The sequence below is a fragment of the Salminus brasiliensis genome, chromosome 13 (assembly GCF_030463535.1).
Source record: "Salminus brasiliensis chromosome 13, fSalBra1.hap2, whole genome shotgun sequence".
NCBI lineage: Eukaryota > Metazoa > Chordata > Actinopteri > Characiformes > Bryconidae > Salminus > Salminus brasiliensis.
In genome coordinates this window covers 29,698,390-29,723,748 of record NC_132890.1, presented here as the reverse complement: position 1 = coordinate 29,723,748, position 25,359 = coordinate 29,698,390, and the positions used below count along the sequence as shown (strand labels likewise).

The following is a 25,359-nucleotide window of genomic DNA, read 5'->3' as shown; positions in this document are numbered from 1 at the left end:
TCATTTTCTCCAGTCTCACCGTTCCGTCCCCAGCCTGCACAGAGCAACGCCAGAGGAGCTATGCGCGAACCGAGCTGTGGATCCGTGAGCCCGGCGCTGGACTGACTTAAGGCTCGGGGTGGAGATAGATAGAGACAGAGGGCTGGATGCTCCTTTAGCCAACCGAGACTGGACAGCACACGCACACACACTCTAACGGCAACGACCATGGCTGCGTCCGAGCTCTACACAAAGGTAATGTTGAGCCCTCCTCCCTGAATCACACCCAGGCTGGTGCGGATTTACACGGCGAGGCTGAGATTGACTCCAGGGGGTTTTAATGGAAGCTCAGTTCAGTCACATTATAAACAGTCCTAATGAATGGATCCGGACTGGCATCGAGTCAGCTGTGCCGGAGCCTCGCTTCACCAGCTAACGATTCAGCAGTGATGCAGTGTCAGGGGGTCGTGTGTGTATTTCAGTCGTTGGATGATTCTTTGAGATGCTTTAGGGTGGGGGCTTTTTTTTGGTGGGGGTGGGTGGGGGGGGTGGGAGGTTGTTGGCCTAGCAGTGATTTGTCCTTCATATGAGCCTGGATGAAGTGCGCAGGGTCTTGTGGAGCAGGTACGACAGTACTGAGTAACGCAATATGATTATTAATATGATCATAAAAATGCAGAATTATGAAATGTATGAGATGTATGACGTTTCCCCGTATGAGGGATGCATTAGCTGCTTTTGTTGCTTTTCCACGAAGCTACCATAACAGAACCGAGCTGAATATGCATTTCTGGAAGGCCTTGGCTGTAAGGGATGGGTGTGTGTGTGTGTGTGTGTGTGTGTGTTGTTGGGTGCTGGATGGATGCAGAGACTGCAGGGAAGGAGGGGGATGCTGGGTACCGCTGCTGATGCTGCCAGCGTCATCGGCGACGTCACGCCAGCGACGTGACGTCATCCCGTTGTTTTGGAACGTCTCACAGACACAAAGCAGCAGTTTTATTTGCAGTTACCTGGATCATGTCATGCCAACCATAAGGGGGGGGGGGGGTGGTGGTGGCATGGTTGGCATTAGAGACCACTAGTTTAGAGAGAGATGCGTCTAGTTCAGGACCCTTTACACTGAAGTTAACCCGCCAGGAACACGTTAAATACCATTATGGTCAATTAGACACTCATAGAAAGCACTCAGGAACCAACAGAATGTTTATTTCCTTTTAAAGAAATAAATGACCCCCAAATAGGCAGTGCAGCTTCAGGTTTTCATTTCAGTGAAAGCAAAGCACCTGCTTTCACTTGTTTAGTCTTCAGACAGCTGGTCAAGTGTGATTCAGCCACGCCAGCCCTTCATGAAAAAGACTGGACACCCCAGCTTTATTTCCCTGGTTTCTACAGAAGGGAATGCAGACATGTCCTTTACCTCTTCTAATAGACCATTAAGGTTGAGCACAGGGCTGTTGATGAGCAGGTTGTGGGTTCAATACCCAGGCTTGGCAAGCTGCCACTGTTGGGCTCCCTTCACCCTCCCTGCTCCCCAGGCGCCGCAGCAATGGCTGCCTACCGCTCCGGGCATGTGTGCTCACTAGAAGAGCAGAGGCCAGATTCCATCTGTGTCCAACACTAGTGGTGAATATGGTAGTCTTGTCTTGTCATAGTCATCATCATGCTCAGATTAGAGACTCCAGGCCTCCAGACTCCAGAAATAAATGGGATTTTTTTACTGTGTGAAAAGAAAAGTGTTCACAACCCCGTACATGTTGTCCCATGTCCATTTTTCTCGGGAATGTCTCTAAAGTCTTTGAATTATGAGCTTGTTAATGAGTCAAAGTAGTTGGCTTGTGTTGCTGGATGTGAGACAACACTGCTAACAAATCATAAGACCAACCTCAACAAAACAAACCAGCAAGCTTTGTTAAATGAAGTCAGTTAAATGTCTTTGGTGGTAGTAGAGCACAGCTTGAGCAGCTGGTGTTGCTTTATTACAGTGTTAAACTTTATTAGCTGACATACATTCAACCCTACTTACATTTCAGGGCACAACAGTATTAGCTGTGGATTTAGCATTATTCACATTTTGACTTGTTAGTATCCTCGTAGTCCTTATAGACTATGTGACGTTCAGGAGGACAGTGTGCACAGGACTAAATGTATGGGTTTGGGACGTGTCTTTTTACCACAGTCTCTGGAAGTCCATTCATTTTTCCTTATGTGGGTTACGGAATGACACGTGACTTGTCTGTTGTCTGATGGTCTATTGGTCAGGCTTTACTGATGGCTTCACACTTAGTGGATTACATTTTTGTGCAGTATAAGTTAATGTCAGAAATGATGCTGGTGATGATGACAGATTGTGTTATGCAGGGTTAACGGGGACAAATTGAACGAAAGAAAGGAAAACTCACCCATCCCCCATACTCAGTCCCAAGGTTAGAGCCCCCCTTCCCTGAGAGCTGATTGAGGAGGGTGCGGTTTGCGTTCAGTTGTCACCTAATGGTCTTATTTTAAAGGGCATGTCTCTTACATTGGACTTAAGGTCCACTTCTAATGTTTGTGATTTTATGTACCAATAGCTGTTATTTTGACCATTTCCCAACCTCTTTATTCCAACCTCTCTCTGTGCTTTTAAGACTGCTATATATAAATGACCTCTGTTCTGATTGGCTGACCTGTGTTATGACAAAGAGCAGTCCAGACTGAAACCCTTCTTATAAATTAGCCTTAAAAGGCTGAAAAGGTGACATTACAAAAATATTTTTTTTCATAAAAATCTAAATATTAAAATGTACAATTTATAAAACTACAAAATACACTGGATGTCCAAATGTTTGTGGACACACACACACACATTGTAATGAATGCATTCAGCTACTTTAGGTTGCACCCATTGCTGAAACATGTGCACACAGCTTGTTTAGTCCCTGTAGAGAAGTGTTGCCAATAGAATAGGACTCTCTGGAGCAGATAAGCGTGAATCTCTTGGCATCATGCCTAATGTCAGGCGTTGAGCTATGGAGCAGTGGAACTGTCCTCTCTGGAATTATGGTGCTCTATCCAATGTTGTGATCATCCAACATCCTGACCTCTCCAGCGTTCTCATTGCTGAATGCAACCAAATTCTCGCAGCAATGCTCCAAAGTCTAGAAGAAAGCCTTTCCTGGACAGTAGAGACAGTTACTCCAACAAAAGCTCTTTTTTTAATGCCCTTAATTTTGGAAGAAACAGTAAATGAGCAGGTGTCCCAATATTTTTGTCTATTACAGATTTCTTTGACATGCAGTTAGTACCATGCTAATTGATGAGGTAAACATTTCCACTACTTGTAAGCCATATTAGCCTAGTGTCCATGGGCACAGGTGTACATTTGAGGTCAGCTGAGTTGAAGTGAAGTCTGCTGAAGTATGCCAAGGTCCGCTGAAACACACAAGATCCACTGTGTACTGAGGTTCACTTAGACATTCTGAGGTAAACTGAGGTACCTGAGGCCCACCTGAGGTAAACTGAGATACCTGAGGCCCACTGTAGCCCACAGTGCAAAACTAAAGAAGGAAAAAGTTGGCACTAGAGAAAATACTGTGTAAAATATTTGATAATCTATGCCTCATGCAAAAAAGTCACACCCCTTCTAATGAGTAAAGCCAGTTTCTTGTTAATACAGTTTAGCAAGAGATTGTTTAAAAGCACTGACCAGTCGAAAGGGATGCTCTGGAGCAGCCACATACAAACCTCTGGTCACCATGCCCAATATGAAGTAGTGGAACTGTGTTCTCAATTTAATACCTTTTGGGATGGGCTGGAGTGGCAGAACTTTGGTGGCAGTCAACATTGGTACCTGGCCTCACTGATGCTCTTGTGTGGCTGAATGAAATTAAACCCTCACAGCCATGTTCCAGCATGTAGTGTAAACTCTTGCCAGAAGAGCAAATGGGGGCAAACTCTTTATTAATACCCTTGATTTCAGAAGAGACCCTGTAACAGCTTGAGTCTGCAGATTCTTGGAAATGTAGTGTATTTCTTTAAAGGGATCAGCTGTGAGTTAAAGGTTGCCTCACTAACAGTTTGATTTCTCGGGGCCAGTGAAGCAGGATGTTGTTTTTGCAAAATGCTCCACTCCCTGCTCTTGGGTCATGCAGTCCTTCAGTGTTTATAACGTTTCTGGAGAACACTCGCTGCTTTGTGTTGGCCTGCTGTGGCCTAATAAAACTCCATTGATGCAGTGAGGGAGGCGACTCTTACTTAACCAGCAGCATCATGGAATTCTGTGCACAGTTCCTGTCTGACGGAATCGTGGGAGAAGAGCGGCTTGCACTTTCTCTGGGAGACCACCACCACCACCACCACCATCATCATCATCATCATCATCATCAGCAACAGCAGCCCAGAACAGCCTTGGTAGAAAGCCTGCAAGAATTAGTTGTCAGCATTGCCTACGGGAAGATGCTAATGCCCTGTAAAATCTAATATATGGACAAAAATATTGAGACACCTGCTCAGCCATTGTTTCGACTGTCCAGGGAGGGCTTTCTACTAGATTTTTGAGCATTGCTGTGAGAATTTGGTTGTGTTCTGCATTAGTGAGGTCAGGACGTCAGGCTAGCTCATTCCAAAAGTATTGAGTAGAGCCCCATTCATCATTCTAGAGAACACAGTTTCCACTGCTCCACGGATCAGTGTCGGGGGGGGGGGCTTTGTATCCTTCTAGTCCATGCCTGGCATTAGGCATGGTACCCATGGGTTCTTGTTTATCCGCTAGTGGCAAGATCTTCTACTCTGCTGGCATTTTGTACACTGTATCAGCAGTGAGTGCAGCTTAAAGCATTCCTCAGCAGAATGCATTCATTAGGTGTCCACAAACATTTGGACGTACAGTGTTCGACGCTGCAGGAAGTTTATGTTAATCTGTTGTTTCATTAAATAAAAAAAAATCGATAATGTTCTGTAATGTTTATCTCACCCAAGCCACCATTCTGACAGATTGCAATACACTACAGGGACCGAGGGGGCGATATAGCTTTTGTTGTATTGCATCATTAGCTTAATTAATGCTATAATCCAAAACTAACATGCATTTCTCACCCCTGATTGGCTACAAGTGCATTGTGTTTGACTAGCTTTGTTAGAACTCATGACCCAGTTAAGTTCCTTATAGCTCTGGAGTCATGATATCTGGTCTGGTATCAACTTATATTAGTGGTTCTCAGTCTTGTTCCTTGAGTACCCTGAGTTTCCCTTTTTGCACCTTTTTAAGGTTTTCTCTGCTCCAACACCCTCTCAACACCCAAACATGCACCCGAACATCTCCTGAGAGTCTGCAAGCAAAAGAGGGGATGCCTGTGTACTGTTTCCACAGATGCTTTGACAACAAACCTTTTATTCCCTCTCTCATGTGATGCTGGATGGGTCTGGCTGATCTGCAGAAGGCAGAAGCAGTAACTTGCTCTCAGAGTTAATAGTGCATGTTGTTGTTCAGTAGAAACTTCGAAGCAACTGTGAAAAGTCGGAGGAAGGATAGTACAGTGCCTGAATCTTTTGGCTCAGACACAGATCTTTATATACGTCATTCTTCTGGGAACAAACGACCCAATCAGATACATTGAAAATTCTCTGGAGATGCCACGCATCTCCTGAAGAAGAAGGAAGTGGGGCAGGCGTCAGCGTCTCAGAATGAAATAGGCCATTGTTGAGGTTTAAAGATGAACCAGGAGTTGGCTTTTATGTTCGTCAAAGTAAGTTTGGGATTTTGATGTACTTTGTCTGATGTGCTTCTCCTGTGTTCTTCTGTGTCCTGTGTTTTGCGTCTGGACATAGTTTCTTGGCTCTAAAGATTGGCAGGGCTTGACTAAGTTTGGGCAAAAGGAGAAATAATGTGTATCTGAAGAGTTGTAGAAATTTCGGAGGTGCTGAAGGTGCTGCTTCCTCAGGAGTCGGTTATGATGTCATTGTAAGGATGATGTGATGCCCATTGGTATCTCTTCCAGGCTAATATGATTACAGCCAGTTTGGTATCATTACGGTTGGACGAATGCCTGAAGTGTGTCAGTCCGAAGTACTGGCTAGCTCTCCAGTGTGCCGTCTTGACCCACGTACTTTGAAAAGAGCTTTTGTAAAGTAAAGCCAGATCACTACAGACCGTGATTTTCCACCTCCTCCAGTAGAGCTTCATCAAAAATTTACTTCTCACTGTTCATTAACACAGAACATCGGCTTGACATTGTCAAGTTTGGAAACATTAGCCACTGTTAGCTGGATTTGGAGAGGTCTTAGATTATGTGCTGATCTTGTTGATGAGATTTTAGAAATACTGTATTTGCAGTCAGTGAAGATAGTCTTCTAGTAAAGATTTGCTCTTCTGTGCTCTGTAATTTCTCAAGCATTGCTTCTAGCTTTTTTAGCTATTGCTAGGATTTGCTCAAGCTGTCGATGTTCCATAGCTCTTCCACATAGTGTCTAAGCTCTAGGTTAGTGAATTGAAGATTGTTCTAGATCATGGAGGGTGGAGGGAGCTCAGTAAGGTGTTCTGTTGTTCTAGCTGAGGATTAAGTCCTGGAGCTTTTGTAGTTCAGCTCATGCGTGATTGCTCTAGATCAGGGAGGGCTGGGCTTGCACTAGGTTTGGATGTAGCTTTTGCTCTAGCTCTGATTCCCTGAACATTTAAAAGCAAACATGGCACTGAGGAGGGTAGCCACTTTGGCTTTATTATTCCAAGAATGCCGTAAACATACACTATATGTCCAAATGTTGGTGGACACCCCTTTTAATGAATGCATTCAGCTGCTTTAGCTTACACACACAGCTTGTCTAGTCCTTATAGAGAAGGACTGCCAATAGAAGAGTCTCTGCAGCAGATAAACATGAACTTTGGTTCTATGTCTAATGCCAGGGGTGGGCAAGAAGGGAATAAGCCGAATAATCCTAGCATTGAGCTAGAATGAATGTGAATGTGCTCCCTCCAATACTTTTGTGAGTTTGGGAAGATGAGATGGGGTGGTGATCATCCAACATCCTGACCCCACTAATGCTCTAGTCCCTGAATGCAATCAGACCCTCACAGCAAAGCCTTTCCTGGACAGTAGAGACAATTACTCGAACAAAAGCTGGACAAACTTTTTTTTTTATGCCCTTGATTTTGGATGAAACAGTAAATCAGCAGGTCCCAATACTTTTGTTCATATGGTGTATCTGGCCAATAAAAGCTGCTGATTCTGATTGTAGCTTTAGCCTTAGCTTTGCCATTGATGTTATTGGCCTAGCTGAGATTTGTGCTCTGCCTGAGTGAGTATATTAGCTTAGGGATGGTTTGCTCTAGCTGAGGGTGGAGAGAGGGTCAGGGAAGCAGCAGCCAGCAGAGTCTCACATGAGCGTCCGTCATGTGATAGTCTGCAACGAAATGATGTGAGATTACTAGTGTGCTAGCTCTCTCTCTCTCTCTCTCTTTCTCTGCATTTGCCCCACCCCTCTTCACACAGCTACAGACAGTAGGACGGTATTACAGTTTTTTTATGCTAGCTGGTTAATGAGTCTGTCGCTGTCTGAATTTTCCCAGTTTTATCTTTCTAAAATTCATCTTCAAAATCTGTATTTTTGTTCCTTTTCCCAAAATTTCATGACGTTTCTTTCTTGGCTGCTGCTTTATGAGCAAAAAAATATTAGTTCCTGTGCCGCCTTTTGTTTTAAGGGTAATATCATTACTGTGTTCTGTGGGACATGTTTTTTTTACGTTGTTATACAGGTTCTCTTTTCCTTACCAGAGAAAAACTGCTAATTCATACATGGATATGTGCCTAATTAGTCTAAAAAGTAATCATTTAGAGTGTGAATGTAAAGAGGAAAGAGGGTGTGTCGGCTGGGGGAGTGATGTTTGACTTCTGAAGGCAAAGCTGAAAGACTTATAGAGTTAATGCCTTAATCTCCCAGTGGCTTTGAGCAGATTTACAAATGCTGTAGAGTACTCTCCTATCCAGAGGCCCAGTTGGGAGCTCCCAGTCATTATTGCAGAAATACATAGAATTTTGTATAATACTGCCTGGACCTGTATCATCATTTCTGAGGAATTAACTTTTTTTAAATGAGCGTGATTTTATTGATTTTGAGATGGTATTTTCTGGTACCCGCAACATTAAGGCCCAGGCCAGACCGGTAGGGCTAAATATGAAATGCTGATCAGTGCCAAATTCACCATCTCCTCAAACTCCGGAGTCAATCTAAGGTAGTAAAAAAGAGAGTGAATACCTCAGAATGCAAAATGTAGGTTTGTTCCTTCAAATGAAAACAAATGTACAACAAAAAAAAAATACTAGAGAACAAACCTGAGATTGATCGACACCCAAGACATGGTATTTTGTTGGGCCTACTGGTCTTGAGTCAGGTAGAAGTTGGCATGGGAGACTACTCTTTCTCACGAAGACCATTCGCAAAATAAATGTTATTGTCAATAAAATAAGTTCAGTTATAGACTGAAAAAAGGGACTTACGGAACTGCCTATGGTTCCTTTCAGTCAAAGAGGGTAAGAGGGATTTTGTGTCATTGTCATTGATTCCAATAAAGTATATGGATCTAGTTCAGTGAAACAAACGAAATTCTGAATCTAAAAAAATTTACTTATGTTTTAACATAGCCTTTTTTTTTCTTTTTTTTTTTTGGAGAGCCGCACTACGGGTAGAGGAACGGGCTGGCTGTCAATTCCAAATAGGGTCGGTTTCTTCGTTTCCAGGGAATTAAAGTTGACTCCAAAGCTTTGGACTCCATTCTATACCCCTAACAAGAAAATAGTCTTGCGGTCAAACAGCTTCATCAGTGCTGGAACATTTAACCAGCTGAATGAACTGACAGGAGAATCAGGCCTGCATCTCAGCAGGGCTTAGCCCTGTTCAGCTAAGTTAATTTAGCTAGGGTTAGCTTCAAAAATTGTCATCAAGTAGGTCATCCTATTAAACTGACAATAATTCAATCTTGTGTCCTGGTCAAGGTGGGAGCACACTGAGTTAGGATGTCAGTACCTCAACGTCTGGAATAGTGTATTATGTATTTAGCTGATATAGTACTTTGTTCTGTGTCTCTCTATTTTATATATTGAGAAAATCTGGAATATATCGGATTGACTCTTGGAATCAACTCCATCCATTCCCATCAGTCAGAATTTGTGTCCTGGTTGGGTGACCGTCAGGACCATGATATAACGAAATATCATTTGTTGGGAACCATCAAAATGTCTCAAATAACATTGATATAGTGAGTGATAGTAGCTGACATAGGTTGATCGCTGTTGTTCGAGAGTGTGGGTTATGTGGACGGAAAAGGCTTCCAGCATCAGGCGTGGCCTTTCTCCTGAGCTCCAGTTATTACACAGCTCCAGCAGATCTAATAAGATTCCCTGTGGCGCTGTTTTTGACTCATAGGCTTTGCAAAGGCACAGCTGGTCCCAGTGTAGCTGATTTTATAAAGAGGACATTTCTAGTTTTTCCATTGCCTGGATCATGTTGCTGTTGACTATGGTTGGATAATAACTTGTCATGTTCTCATGGCCAGATGACTGGTCAAAAGAGAAATGGTGAATTAGCTCGCATCACCATGTAATATTCCACAACTGATGGATGTTAAGGAGGATGTTAAAGTCAGCAAATAAATTAAAGTGCTTGAAGTGCTGTAAAATTAGCCAAACACCATATCTAAGTCCATTTTATATAGAGAATTCAAACTTCTGCATGTGACTGAAGCCTACATTTCGATTTTTTTCATTAACAAGTAGGCCACTGTTAGTTGAATTTGACTGTAGAATTGTGTTTTATCATATAATACATAAACATGCCACACTAATGCTAGTATCTATTAGTGCTTTGAAGAATTGCTCACTAATAAGATGGGTAAGGGTAACACTATTGCACCTTACCCAGACTGGTTTTTATTTTTTATTTTGTTTAACTTTTTCTTGGGCTAAATGTAGCCAAAACGTCCCAACTGTGCATACAACTGTATTAGCCAGTTACCCAGTTCGCGTTCTCCTGAGCTTGTTGCTAAATATACTAGCATGCATGTAGAATATTTGTACTAGCTATGTGTTCAGGTATTTCACTTTAAATGCACAGATACATGTATTACTGAGATTCTTTCATTTTCTTTTCGGTGTCGTGACCCATCCTACGCACCCCCACCCCACCCCACCCCGACACATCCCGCGCATGTGATTAGTTGCCCATCTTGACACGGCTGTCATACTTCTATGCAAGATTAATATTTAGTGAAAGATATTACTGTGAACTTTATTTATTACATTTCAATCACTTATTAACAACTCTTATTGTTGCTACGCTGGCATATAAAGCTAGCTTTCGTGAACTTGCTATCTGCTATTGAGTTAGTAGAATTAGTGTCAGTTTCTTGTGCTTTAATTGTATGTCAAGTAGATTTTTAGCTGCAGTTCAAATTTAAAGAAGCAAGGTTTGGATACTAAACATGTCTTGGTTGATGAGCCTCATTTAGGGAATGTGGAAAATTGTGTAAATTTGATTTGCTGAAATATTTCTTTAAGAATGTCTATTCTTAGTTATGAAGTAACAGAATCGTCCCAGTGTAGCCAAGGCCCAATGAGTCTTTTTGGAAACATTGTTCCTAGAAGCAGGATTAGAGCTTTTCTGGGTTTGTGGACAGGACAAATTAGCATGCTGTCAGCAGCAAGGTTAGCATAGAAATCACCAGTCACATCAGAAACAACGAAAATCTAAAGGCATGTGGTACATTTGAAATATCCGTATCCAGAGGATTGCCTGCCAGCATTGTAGCTAATCTTATTTTTGCTGGTAAACAGACTGCCCCATGAGCCGACCTTTCATTCTTGATTTTATAAGAGCTGCACTTGTTATGTCATATCCTACGTGAGGATCTAGCTGTACCCAAATGACTGAAGGCATTTAAAGTGGAATGCACATGATGGTGAGATCAGTCCTCGGTTTTCTCACGATGCTAATGAATGAATCCGTCACATGAATTCCGAATCGGACAAAGGACCGAGCTACGAGGAGTAAGATTAGGTCACTAGAAGACCGGCAGACTGTGTGTGCGTGTCTGCTTGGCAACCTAGCACAGCTTGAAGCAGATCAGAGGTGTAGTTCACAACTCTGGGATTAGCCTAAACTAAACCTAGGCTAATTCCTCAGTGAGATCTTTACTCTAAGCCCTGCTGGTCCTTGGATGGCCTACACTGACTCCTTGCCCTTCAGAGTGTCGGTCTCTGATCCACAGGGAGGATCCAGGACACGTCGCCTTTCCTCAGCAGCTTGGCGCATAAGGCCAGACGCCATGGATGGTGAAAACACACTGCTAGTCATGGAGCTTGCAGTGTCAAATATTGAGCTAAATTGAGCCAAAACATGCTAGTGTAAATGAAGAAATTGCCCATTGCAGGGTCTGTGTATACATGGAATTGGGTATTGGAACACCAACCCCTAGTAAAACACACTGTGATTGGTTAGAGAGGCTCATTTGCATGTTGCGGCCTTCTGCAAAAGGCAGCCTCATTGTCAATTAACAAGCTTTGTGTGCGTCTGTGTGTGTGTGTGTGTGTGTGTGTGTGTGTGTGTGTGTGTGTGTGTGTGTGTGTGTGTGCGCGCACATGTGTGTAAGGAGAGACAGAGGGGTGGAGATGGGCAGAAGAACAGATGTATTCACAGTAGTGAATCTGTGTGTGTGTGTGTGTGTGTGTGTGTGTGTGTGTGTGTGTGTGTGTGTGGCTTCATGTATGTGTGAAGCAGTTTGTGATGAGCTTCTATTTTTACCCACAGTTCTCTTGTTCCCGCCTCTCTGTTGCTAGGAACCCAGTTCTGGGACAGGTCCTCTCGAGGGACACAGGTTATACACACTCACGCGCACAAAGTGTCGTTACAAAGGAGGTATATGAGTGTAAGGCTTCACGCTGATGCAGGAAGGCTAAATGATGTTTGGGTGTATGGGTGTGTATGTGTGTGTGTTTGAGAGAGTGTGTGTGCTGATCATTTGACAACATGCTGAGGATGAATGTTGTCCATGTTACAGTATACATCGATCAGCCATAACATCAAAACCACTGCGGCTGAAGTCAGTAACATTGCTTTTGTAGTTACAGTGACACTTATTAAACGCTGGGAAATATTTATTAGATAGATAAACAGTCAGTTCTTGAAGTCCGAGCATCTCTGGGTTGGTCTTGTAGGGTGTTCCCGGTATGCAGTGGTCAGCACCTCCCAAACCTGCCTGGGTCCCATAGCTACGACTACTTACTCCCACCATGAGCACACACTGTCCCCTTTGTGTGTGTGTTTGTGTGTGAGCACTCACTGATTTATGTGTATGTGTGTGTTCACCTCACGGATGGGTTAGAGACCGGGGTCCAATTCCAATGTGATACCAAAGCAAACTCCTGGCGACTCCTGCAAAGACCTGTAATGCTGTTGCAACCACAAAGCATTTACCCTGAATAGCATAGCAACCAATTATCTACAGCCTAGTAACCATCAGACATGGCATATCAACTAATCATCAGCAACAGCATAGCAATGAGCTAGCAACCGCATACCAACCACTTTGGATGCCTTAGCAGCCGCCTAGCAACAACCTAGCGACTACTTGGACCAGCCTAACAATCTCCTAGCAACTCTGTAGCAGCCATTTGGTATACTAGAGCAACCACTTAATGAGAGGGTTTGAACCACTTGGAACAGCGTAGCAACTTCCTAGGAAATTCATAGGAACCATTTGGATTGCTATAGCAACCACTTGAAACAGCACAGGAACTTTATAGCAACCATTTAGCAACAACCGGTTAGCAACAACATTGCATTCATTTGGAACAATATAAAAAAAAATGGCTTGCATCTCCATAGCAACCATTTTGTATACAATAGAAACCACTTAGCAACAACATAGCAACCATTCGGAACAATATAAAAAAAGGCCTATCATCTCCATAGCAACCATTTGGATTATTATAGATACCACAGTTTTGCAAACAGCACTTAAAAAAGCATAGCAACTGTCTAACAACCCCATAGCAACCACTTGGTATAATACAGCATCTTCCCCGCAACAGCATTGCCACCTTTTGAAACAGTTTAGCCACTGCTTATCAGCACCTTAGCAACCGCCTATTGCATATTGTTGGATAATCACATTTTTTTCCCATTTTTTTCGTCGTATATATACGGGAACCCCTGTGTTCCTCCCCATCCCATCATTTCTCCCCTAGGAAGAAAAAGAAATGGGTTTGTTGGACAATGAAAAGATTTTATGTAGAGGAACTAAAAAAAATTGTGTCTCTCAGTCCAGTCCAGTCCAGGTCCCTTCAGCTCAGTAACCCCGGTAATCACAGCATTGCCACAGCATTTAAATCAGTAAACTAGTCAATAGAGTTCATTTAAGCTCCGTAATCAAAACTGGGATGGACATTAAGCGGGTCAGCTTGACCACGTCCTCCACACAGCATCACATGTGGTGTAATCGCGGCGAGCTGGAGCTGCTGCCAAAATTACGTACGGGGATCCAAGAGAGCTGTGCCGTTGCCATGGAGACGGCTTATTGCGTCCCCTCTACAGCATAATCACTTTCCTGCTTTTCCCCTCCTTTTTCTTTTTTTCCTATTAGTGCTTCATCATCTCTCGGATTCTCAAAACAGCTCTTTCATCCCTGCCTCAATCCTCAAGCCTGCTTTAATACAATTAGACACACACACACACACACACACACACACACACTCACTCGTACAGAGAGGAAATTAGAGACTTTCCTCCATAAACATGTTTTGTTAGGGTTGTATACCTTTACCTGGGCGCTGCTGTGGATCTTGTAGCCTGAAAGCACCAGAGGAGCTCTGAATTACGTACAAGCTGGTGGTGACCTCAGGGGACACAGGGTTAAAGAGGAATTCCACTGATTTGTATAAAAGCTCTGCACAATGCAGTGGTTGAAATGTAAACAGTCATTCCAAGTGGGTTTTGTGTGAGAAATTTACTGACTTGGATTCCTTTACAGTGGTGATGGGAACCAGGGGTCACCATGACTACAAAATAAATATAGCACAATTATAGGCATTTTATTTCCTATCCAAAATCACCAGTGAAATATGAGTTTTATGTGGAATGTTGATGATTGTAAAACAGTGGCAAATCTCAAAATTTTGTTTGCACAGCATCCTACAATGTACCTATACAATATTGTTGAATTCAAAGCAAACACTGGATTAACAAGTGTCCACAAACTTTTGGCCATGCAAGTGTATCTGCTTCATCCGTACCTACTGTTGGTCCATGCTGGACGGCGCCACGTCGCCGTGGTAACCAGCGCAGTGGCATTAAAGATGTTTTCGGTGACCTTTCTGTTGATCACGCAGCAATACGCTATTAGAGCTCCCGAAGAACTCGTTGACTTTATACAGTAAAACTAATGGGGGTTGTGTGAGGGGCGGGTAGCTATGGATAACATGTCATGGATGTCTGTGGTGTTGAAGGGGGTTTACTGATTGAGTTGCTTATTTAATTGAGTCTTTATTGAGAAGCGCTTTTTCTGAGTGTTAATACTCTAAAATAAATACATTAATATCTTTCTCTATAGTAAACATAAAATTCATAACACTGAGAGCACCCAGGACTATAGGCAAGCCATTGTGTTCCATAGCCTGTAGCATACATGCATGCAAGATCATGTTTTTTGGAGGTGACTGCAGTGTGTAAATCGAGCAGCCAATCCCATCTCAGTCATTTATGCAGAGATTTTCGGTCATAAATTGGACAGACATCCTGTAGTAACTTTTAGCTGCTTTGCTAAACATTGTGCTCACTACAGTTACTTTCTGATGGTTACACACAAGGGACGGGCCGCCAGCAGCCTGCGGTCAGGACCTCAGAGAGACATTCCTGTTGTATTGCAGGCTGGCTGCTTTTGGCATGTGAATACAGATCCAGTTCAGCTGTAAACGGGTGGTCCGATCAGTGCGGCGTGCTGAGTCAGCATATTTCCATTTGCTCTGCAAGAACAGCAGTCTACCAAAGACGCACACACACACAAACACACACACACACACACACACACACACACACACACACACACACACACACACAGGCTCACACACCCAGTCAAGAAGCCACATGCAGTACATCAAATGAAGTTTCTGATTGTGATAAGATTTCAAATCTAATATTCCGTCTTATGCAAAAGTTTGGACACCCAATGACCACTACATTGTTTCTTCTGAAGTCAAAGGTGTTTAAACTGAGCTTATCCTGCCTTTGTAGGAGTAGCTGTCTCTACTGTCCAGGGAAGGCACTCTACTAGGTTTTGCAGCATTGCCATGAGGATTTGATTGCATTCCGCAACTAGTGAGGTCGGGATATTGGATGATCTCCACCACACCTCTTTCCCAACTCTTCAGCTCATTCCAAGAGCATTGGATGGAGCACCATCCATCATTCCAGAGAACACAGTTCCACTGCTCCACAGCTCAGGGCTGGAGGGCTTTATACCCCTCTAGTCAGCTAAATGGCATAAATGTAGTCCATGGCTGGCATTAGACAATGAGTGCAGCTTAAAGTAGCTGAAAACTTTAATTAGAAAGAATGTTCACACAGATAACACACAAAAACCTTGTATCTCCATTTTTGCTGTTTTCTATACTTTGTCTCTTAAAATTCACAATGGACCAATAGAAATGCTCCAAAATGATATAGGGTAAAATATTTTATCCGTTGCTTTCCATTGAAAGTTACAAAGGTTTTTTCCTTCTTTTGTAAAGTTGCCCTTTTAGAGATACCAGGTTCTTGCCTGACGGTGACAGTATGAATTTGTTGTGTTAGGAAAGTGAGTCTGAGCTCTAGGCCTTGTCTGCACATGAACTTGCAGCTTCCAGCCAAATACCAACTGCAGACACACCCTCAGACTACTGCACCATACACACTCTGTGTCATGTGGATCATCCAATCACACAACCAGGGTCATTCTTGTGTTCTGATCACACACTGAATCTCCAGCGGAGCAGAACCCCTGTGGAAAATAATGACTACATGACATCTTCCTCATATTCAAAGCTCTCCTTTTCTCTTTCTATAGCTGGGCCTGCATCATGCATGATGGCTTTTATAGCAGTGTGTGTAATAACAGTAATCAGTCTGACCTTTAAAGCAGGTCTGGATGCCCTGGTCTTCGTGTACAGTGGTCAGTATGCAGTACTCACTGTCAGACTGCATCTAGCTGACTTTTAAACTCTATTCTTCATCTTTTTGGTGTAAAGTAAACCACTGAGCAACAGTAAAACTAAAGTCTTTTCCTTATTATTGGACTTCAGAAGAAGTGAAAGTGTTGGTCTTTAAAAAAAAAACACTCAGAAGAGCATGAAACTGAGTAACTATGACATTACTACACTACTACACCCCACTCTCCATTGCTGATCTGAAATCTCTGGCTGTGAAAATATACACTGATCAGCCATAACATTAATACCACCTTCTTGTTTTTACACGTATTGTATTTTATTAGCTCCTGTGTAGGAGCACTGTGTAGTTCTATAATTCCAGACTGTATCCATCTGTTTCTCTGCTTAAGTTGTTAGACTCCTTTCACCGTGTTCTTCAAAGCTCAGGACCCCACAGGACTGACCACCACAGAGCAGGTAGTATTTGGGTGGTTGGTCGATCTCACTCGAACCAGCGCAACACACACTAACAAACCGCCACTATGTCGGTGTCACTGCAGCATCACTGCAAAGTGATGTGATGGGCCCTGTTTGGAGAGGGGTGTGATGGCGATGATGGCGTGTGTGTGTGCGCATGCGAGTGGGGCTGTTTTTTGGATGATTGGGGCTGTGCTGTGTGAGGGGTGGGGCTTAGGTATGTGAGGGCGTTGTTTTGGTAAGCAGCCCTGATTCTGATTGGTTTGAAGGATCACTTGATGTCATTGGCTTCCAATAAAGTCTCTCTCTCTCCCTCCCTCCCTCCCCCTCTCTCTCTCGCTCGCTCTCTCGGCTGGATTCCTGCTCCATGTGATCTCTCTGTTGTTTAGCTCTGTTTTTCACATGGCCGTCTGTCAGCTGACTGAGCTGTGTGTGCGTGAACACTCCCTGCTGAGCTAATGCCAGGCTATGTCCCAAACCCTTTCCTTTACCCTCGCCCCCTAGTGCCCTTCTGCATCTCAGGGAAGGTTTGCAGTGTTGACATCTGTCTCATCTGTCGCTTTTGTCACAGCAGTCTAGCAGAAGCGTTGAGGGTATTTGTGTCTTACTGGTGCTTAATGACTGTTCTGTGCTGAAATTAGCCTGTATTTACTGTGGTTTTCTTTTGCTGTGACTAATGCCATCCATGATGCTAACTACATTTTAATAGCACTTCCTGACTCCCTGCTGTTTGTAAGAAAGTGAATTTAAGGAACTGAATTTAAATTTTTCTTCAAAATGGAGTTGGTGTTAAGTGTTAAGTGGCCCACAGGGAATTCCACATGCATCATTAAAACACTGCTGCTGCATGATATCTGTACTGCTGTGAGTGTGTGTGTGTGTGTGTGGGGGGGGGGGGGGGGTAATTATACTCTAATATATACTATTTTTAAAGAAATATGCAGCTGCTCAGAACTATAATCATCACTGTAATGACAGAAAAAAAACATGATCATATTGTCCACCCCTACATCAGTCCTGTGTGTGATCAGTCGTTTGAGTAAAGTAATAATGTACTTATATCTGGAAGCCTAGGTCATTTCCATACATTGGTCAGTAGAAGTCTTTAAATGTATGTGGGTATCTGTGCAGGCCCTGCAGTACAGTATCAAGAGAAGTAATAAGTATTAGAAATTTCCACATGTTGATCTATTGTGATCTTAGTTGTGAATTATGCTCTGCTTCACTCTTCACTAAAGAAAATCTGTGAAGTAGATAGTGGTGTACCTGATCACATGTCATGGATAATATTATTTTTTGAATCAGCAAAAAATAAAAAGGGGGACAAATGCAAGGCAGTAATTTTAGCTGTCAGTTTGAGTGTGTTTTGTGTTTCTGCTTTTGTATTATTATTATTATTATTTTGTGACTTTTATTGGATTAGTGATTTTTACTTTGCCGTGTGTGTGTTTGTTGCTCTCGCGTGCTCTTAGATTGAGGGAATTATTACTGTGAAGAGTAACAGCAGCAGCAGTAAAACTGTATTTACCACTGTTATGGTTAAGCTTTAATCCACGGTTCACATGCGTCCCGAACCGTAGGGGGGAGAACCATGTGGATCACGGATCCTCCATGGTCCAGTACACCACCAGAAGTAGTAAAGAAGTACATGTTTGCATTGTGATTTAGGTTTAATTAAAGAAAAGCAGTCTCCAAATACTGAGTATCAGCCGATACCGATCCGATGCCAATCCGATCTTTGTGGTTTTGTATAAATAACACAGCCACACAGTTTAGATGATTATTTTTTTTAAATGGCTGTTTTATAGTGTTTAATATCTTCTAATCCAGCCTGACTCTCCTCTCTGACCATTTAGCTCCCAGCTCCTTTACTACACTGCAGTCAGGCCATTTCCTATGTGTGTAGTGGTACAAACTCTGGACTGAGATCTGTTGTTGGTCTACTGGTGTGAAATAACTGGTTTATAGAGGGTGAATGTGCTGTGATTTGGGTTTTTATAGCGTGTGTGTGTTAGCATTAGCATTAGCCTCCACTGGGTTCTGACTTGGTTCTGCAGGTAGTAGTTTTATAAAGGTTCAGGTATTATGGTCTGTTTTCATGTTCCACTGGAAAATAGACTCTCAACTCTTTTATTTACCTTCTGAGAACATCCGCACTGCCTCCAGGGTGGTTAAAACAAAGATTTGGACCTTGGTCGGGAATAAAACCCAGCCAATACCTGATCTCTTTAAATATACCTGGATCAGCTCTGATCCACTGAATCGAATCGGGACATCCCTATTACATACAAAACTGAAAATTTGTGTGTGTGTGTGTTACAGTATGCCCGGGTATGGATTCCTGACCTGGAGGAGGTATGGAGGTCAGCTGAACTGACGAAGGATTATAAACAGGGAGATGCTGTTCTGCACCTACAGCTGGAGGATGGCACGGTAAGAGTGTGTAGCTTTATACTGTCAGCCATCGAGTGGAACGAAGCTTTAAAAAATGTTTTAGTACAGAATGTCGTGTTTTTTTGTCAGTTTGTTGTGACTTACCATATTAAAGCTTATTAAATTGATTTAAGAGGAAAACCACCATCATTATTACTGAAATTTGAAAGCTACAAAGAGCTGAAATTAAAACTGTTCAGTGCCGTTGGACCTATACTCTGCTGGCTAAGCTAACTTTAGCTAGGGCCGACTACAAATCCAGTCAGTGCCACTTGCCAGTGTACAAACTGTTAGAATGAGCCTAGCTTACTTACTAGAGACATACTTGCTGTTTGGCCATGCTGTCACATAGACAATCGGCTGCATCATGAATGTAACTGTTCACACACTTACCTGTGTGCTACGTGTGTTACTAGAGGCTTCCACTACAGCGCACACTAGGTTTCCACATCAACTTTTAAAATAACACAGATCTTTCGCCAGCTGTTCCTCCAAGCAGATTTGTCACTGTGCAGCGGCAAGGGCACATCCTACAGATGTGGGTAATTGCAGACGTGGTCACCTGGCAGTCTTTCATTATACCTTTTCGCCATTTTGATTCACTATACTGCCCCTTGTGTGTACGCATAGTGTTCATTTCTGAGGGCGCACACAACCGATGCACCGAATGAATGCAGGATACACAAGGCAGCCTTCATGCATACGTGAATGCATAGTTAACAGCAAGTATATCTCTAGCCCAAGTGGGCCAGAAGTGCCACGCACCACAGTACAGGCTCAGTTCCATTGAGTGTCAGGGAGTTGATTCCAAAAGAATCGATTCGTCGACTCCCAACATGTCTGGGAGTCATGGTCAAATCTAGAGTCAGCTTGAGTTTGCTCACAGATATGATTCAGCATGTCTGCCTCTACACGAAACCACTGTTCAACTGCTAAAACCAAACTTTTCATATTTTAAATACTAAGGTTTTAATAATTGGAATCAGTATCATGAACAAAATTTAGTTTTTAAAAACAATATTTTCTGCAGAAAATAGGGGGAAAAAACCCTGATGACACTGGACACGGATTGATTTATATATTCATTTTAATAAAGATGAACAAGAAAGTGTTTTTTCCTTTTTTTTCCCAAGGATCTGGAGCACAAGCTGGACCCGAAGACAAAAAACCTGCCTCACCTGCGGAACCCGGACATCCTGGTGGGAGAAAATGACTTGACAGCTCTGAGTTATCTGCATGAACCGGCTGTGCTGCACAACCTCAAAGTGCGCTTCATCGACTCCAAGCTGATCTACACCTACTGCGGTAAACACACACACACACACGCAGGATCAGGATATTACTTTTTTTAAATACTGCATCCAGCCAGCAGAGACACTAGACCTGTGGTTGCTTCACTCTTGAGAGAAATTGCGCTGTCCGTGTTTTCTACAGTCATTGTTTGAAACTGGCTGCTTGTATCGTACACTGCATATTCAGCATTTCTTCCCTGACTCTTTAATGCAGGTATTGTGTTGGTGGCCATTAACCCATATGAGACGCTGCCCATCTATGGCACGGACATCATCAACGCCTACAGTGGCCAGAACATGGGGGACATGGACCCCCATATATTCGCTGTGGCGGAAGAGGCCTACAAACAGATGGCCAGGTGTGTGTTTGTGGACTTGAGTGTAGGCTGTAGGTCGAAGGTTTTGCACATACTAGTTGTGTGTGTGTGTGTGTGTGAGTGTGTGTCTCTTTGAAGGTAAATTTGTAGGTCATCTTACTGCAGCTAAGCCAAAAATAGACTGTCCACGGACGTCTTTTCACTCTCTCACTTTGTCTGTGTGTGTCTTTCTTTTCGTCTCTCTCCTCTGAATTCTCTCAGAAGCCTGTATGTGACACTTTTAATTCATTCATTTAGCTATTTTAAGTTGCACCCATTGCTGACACTGTGTGCAAATGCACACACACACCATCTCCTGTCCCTGTAGAGCAGTATGAGCCTATTGGCACCATGCTTAATACCAAGCGTGGTCTGGAGGGGTATAAAGCCAACAGCGTAACTGTGTTCTCTGGAGTGAGGATGCTTCATCCAATTCATTTTTTGGGAAGAGGTGGGGTAGTGATAATCCAACATTCAGACCTCTCTAAGGCTTTTGTTGCTTAATGCAATCAAATCCTCACAGCAATGCTCCAAAAACTAGTAGATAGCCTTCCCTTGACCCTAGAGACAGTTGCGACAACAAAAGCTGGATAAACTATTTTTCAATACCCCTGATTCAGGAAGAAACAAGGGCAGGTGTCCCAATACTTTAGTCCATATAGTGTATATTACAAATACGCTGTTTTGGTGATGTCAAACAGGCTGTTTTTGCAGTTTTGTTTCTGTATAAAACTACAAGCCTTTCATTAAAACCTTTCATTAAAACTTAAGAACCTTTATCATCTACTTCCTGCTTTCTTCTATTTCAGAGATGAGCGGAATCAGTCCATCATTGTGAGCGGAGAGTCTGGCGCAGGAAAGACGGTGTCTGCAAAATACGCTATGCGTTACTTTGCTACAGTCAGCGGCTCGGCCAGTGAGGCAAACGTGGAGGAGAAAGTGCTGGCCTCCAATCCCATCATGGAGGTGAGAACTTGTTTGTTATGTGGACTATATGAATTCCTGCTGCTCTGCTATAGACTGCTCTTTCATTCCTATAGACCATTTAATTTTCCCCATTGACATCTTTTTTCCATCTTTTTGTTTATTAGAACGTACTGTTCTGTATACTTTTATTCGTTTTATACTTATTGAGAATCCTCTCTCTTTTAGACACTCTTATTCTTTCTCTCGTATTGACTGACAGATTAGTCCTCTTAGTCTTTTTCATACTTTTCATACTTTTCTCTACTCATATACTGTGTTTCTCATATACGCTGATCTTTTCAGTCCTACATACTGCTTTTCACCCACCTAATCGACTGTTTTACCCCTACGCATAGACTGCTCTTTTCTCCTGTATGCTCTTTCCCACACCTGTAGGCTGGTAATAATCCAATGAAGATTTGTTTTTCCTCATGTGCTGCTCATTTCTGTCCTACACACGGCTTTTTATCCACCTATTTATTGTTTTCTCTCACACATAGACTGACTTTCTCTTATTTTCTTGCTTATGCTACACTCTCCACTTGACTTTCCACGTATAGGCCACTGCTTTTCTCCTATGTTCTTTTTATTCTGTAGTCTTTTTCTCCTCCTTTCTCCCCCCCCCCCCCCCACACACACCTTTTCTCTTTTTACAGAATAAATTTTCTCTTATAGAGAAAATTTTTCCTCACTTATAGACTTCTTGTGTTCTGCTATAGACCCCCTGTCCTTCAGACTGCTCTTCCTGTCTTTATAGACCACCTTTTCCACCTTTAGACCGTTCTCTCTTTTATAGGTGACGTCTCTTTTATAGTGTTTTCCAGCGTCTCTTACAGTAAATGGAGTTGTTGGAGAATGGGCAGTGCTCCCTCTGTGGCTTTACTGCTGGGGCTGTGTGTTTTGTCTGGAGCGGTCCGAATGCTGGGTGTCTGACTGCCAGCCTCCTCAGGGCTGTTCTGCAGACGAGGCAGAGAGGTTCAGCTTCAGGCTCTGAGGCACAGAGATTTATGTCTATTTCTGCAGGCCGTGTTTGTTTTAGTTGGCAAGCGTCTTTCTTTCCCCCCCCAATTCAGTGAAGCTCTGACCTATTAAAGCATCACAGCACCTCCAGGCCGTGTGCATTATTCTCTTTGTGGGGTCTAAATTATCCCAGGATGATAAAAACATGAACATGTAGTGGTTCAAACAGCACAAGTGACTAAAATGCTTTTTTTTATGATCTTATTTAAAAGTGTTTCTGTAAGAACGTTAGCAACCCTATTCACATTTTTAAAAGAAGTGTGTTAAATGGAGAGAGAGGGAGAGAGAGAGTGTGTGTGTGTGTGTGTCTGTTGGTGGTGCCCGTGGCAAGGCGGCGCATTTAATCAGATCAGCCGAGCGGTTACCAATGTTGCCAAGGTGGCGATTGCCACGCGTGCCGCCGGGTATGATTAGCATGGCACTTCACTGCTCTGATCGTCCAGCAGTAGAGCGTGCGTAATGCTCTGTGCTTTGGCTCCATGCCAGCACACCTTACATCATCCTTCACTATGGTGTTGTATGGGTGTGGCTGCTTAGTGATTCTTCAAACGTAAAGCGTGGGTCTGCACTTTACACTGAAGAAACCCCCCCCCCCCCCCCCCAAATGTCTCCCCCAGTTGAGTTTTTTTCGATCCACTAGCTAGGACGTGTCCTATCGATGAAGCGAGCCAAATGCTTTCTTTCACGCTGCTGCTTATGCAACATCATTGGACAGCTGAATGCTCTTGGAGAAGAACGCAAACTATTAATTTTAGATTGGTCTTCTAACAGATTTCCACACTGGCTATGATTGGGTGATTGAGGGAGTGGAAGGAACATCACACCCACGCTCAGTTATACTCTCTGGATCTCCTAACCAAGGGTGGCTGTGGCATCACCATGGATCAAACCTGCATATAAAACTGTATATAATCTCCCAATAAAACACTTGGACTGCTGTGCTGCTCTGGAGCCATGCCTTTTTGAGTTCACTGCCCTGCAGTGCTGACTCGAGCAGAGCACATAAAACATGTGGCACTCAGCAAAATGCATCAGTCCCCCTGAAAACTACTGGACGGTGGTCGGCTGAATAATTGGAGACATGTAAATGAGCCTGTTCTTGTGGCATTAGAGAAACAAGGTAAACAAAGTCTTAGTTTCTTGCAGTTTAGTTTCTAGATCTGGATTGTATGGACTGGGGAGTGAACGGACTGAGTGTGAACATGTTACTTTAAACCCCTTTAAATAAAATAAAGTTAAATAATTGGTTTTCCATGTTATAGCCCCTTTAATGTAAAATTATTAGACCATTCAGTATTGAAATGGTGAGAACACAAACCAGCTTGCTATAAATGTAAATGTTTGAGACATTAGTGGTGCTCTTTGGTCTTTTGTTTCTTTTAGCGAATGAAGGCTCAGACTGTTTGGCTAAACAAGGCGGCACTGGCTGTAGTCTGTGCTGGCATTAAACTCCATCTCCCATGATGCTCAGCAGTGCAGGAAGGGCCAACAGAGGCTTCCTGTGCCACTGCAGAGAAATGGAGATTCATAACACACACACACACACGCACACATGCACATGCAAGTGTTGCATAGGATAAAAATAGCAACTCCTCATGAGATTTTTCACACATGCTCGTACTGCCACACTTTCACACTGCACTCATTCTCACTTTATAGCTTTGGCAGGCATCCATACTCCGATAACTCTTTTCTCGCACACATTTATCTCATGATTTATCTGATATTTTTATTGTATAATAACACATGTAATATCATTCTGCTGCTCCACTGAATAGGGAGAGTAGCTCAGCTATTGTTGCCACTCCGGACTTGCTGCTAACTTGCTTGCGGCGCCCTGCTAACTACACTATTGTAACTCTGGTGAAGTGGGCTGGACAGCACTTGCAAGAACTGCATGATGCTGTCATATTTGTGCAGAATATTGTAATATTACTCTGCCATCTCAGTCCACATACTTCTTCATCCTCCAGTGACTGTTCTCTACCTCTCAGCTTGTCCAGAAATGCATGTGTAAAGCATGTCCTTCAGAGGCGTCTCAAAGCATGAATTCTTCTTCACTTCTCGACTGTAAGGGAGCCCAAGAGCAAGAAAAAACAATTCTTGCTTGAAACTGCTTTGAGGCATCATAGCTGACTAATGTTGTGTTCCCATCACCTCCTTCAGGCCATCGGAAATGCAAAGACCACCAGGAACGACAACAGCAGCCGCTTTGGGAAGTACATTGAGATTGGCTTCGATAAGAAGTACCACATCATAGGGGCTAACATGAGGACATACCTGCTGGAGAAATCACGTGTTGTGTTTCAGGTGAGTCTCTCTCTCTCTCTCTCTCTCTCTCTCTCTCTCTCTCTCTCTCAGACACACACACACACACACACACACACGTGGGACATGAAGTTCTTATTTATACCGTAATAAAAGAGGAGCGATTCCCGTTATCAGCACTTGCTCATCAGTTTTGTGCACTCCCAGTAATCACCGTGAGCTTCATTTTGTGAGCAGTGTGTTTGGTCAGTAATGACCAGGGCGGCAAATTAAAGAAATAGTTTGACATAAAAATCAATAAACCTGACTGATACTAGTTTAACATCTTAAGTTTAGAATGGGAGATGCTAGGCTAACGTTGCTAACAAACACTAGACTTGGACTGTCACCAGTCTCGTCTTTGTAAATACGCACCCACAATCGCCA

At 43.1% G+C, this 25,359-nt stretch overlaps 1 protein-coding gene across 3 annotated transcripts in view; it reads left to right on the top strand.

Annotated features, from left to right (window-relative positions):
• Positions 1-25,359, top strand: part of myo5aa (myosin VAa) — a 69,697-nt gene continuing 44,338 nt past the window's right edge. For 2 of the 3 annotated variants that reach the window (XM_072695459.1, XM_072695461.1), the window contains exons 1-6: positions 1-234; positions 18,921-19,031; positions 20,165-20,336; positions 20,538-20,682; positions 21,489-21,645; positions 24,832-24,975. In XM_072695459.1, coding sequence (XP_072551560.1) covers positions 208-234; positions 18,921-19,031; positions 20,165-20,336; positions 20,538-20,682; positions 21,489-21,645; positions 24,832-24,975 — 756 coding nt within the window. In that variant the 5' untranslated portion in view covers positions 1-207. The remainder of the gene's footprint in view (positions 235-18,920; positions 19,032-20,164; positions 20,337-20,537; positions 20,683-21,488; positions 21,646-24,831; positions 24,976-25,359) is intronic. The other variant, XM_072695460.1, reaches the window with a different exon arrangement.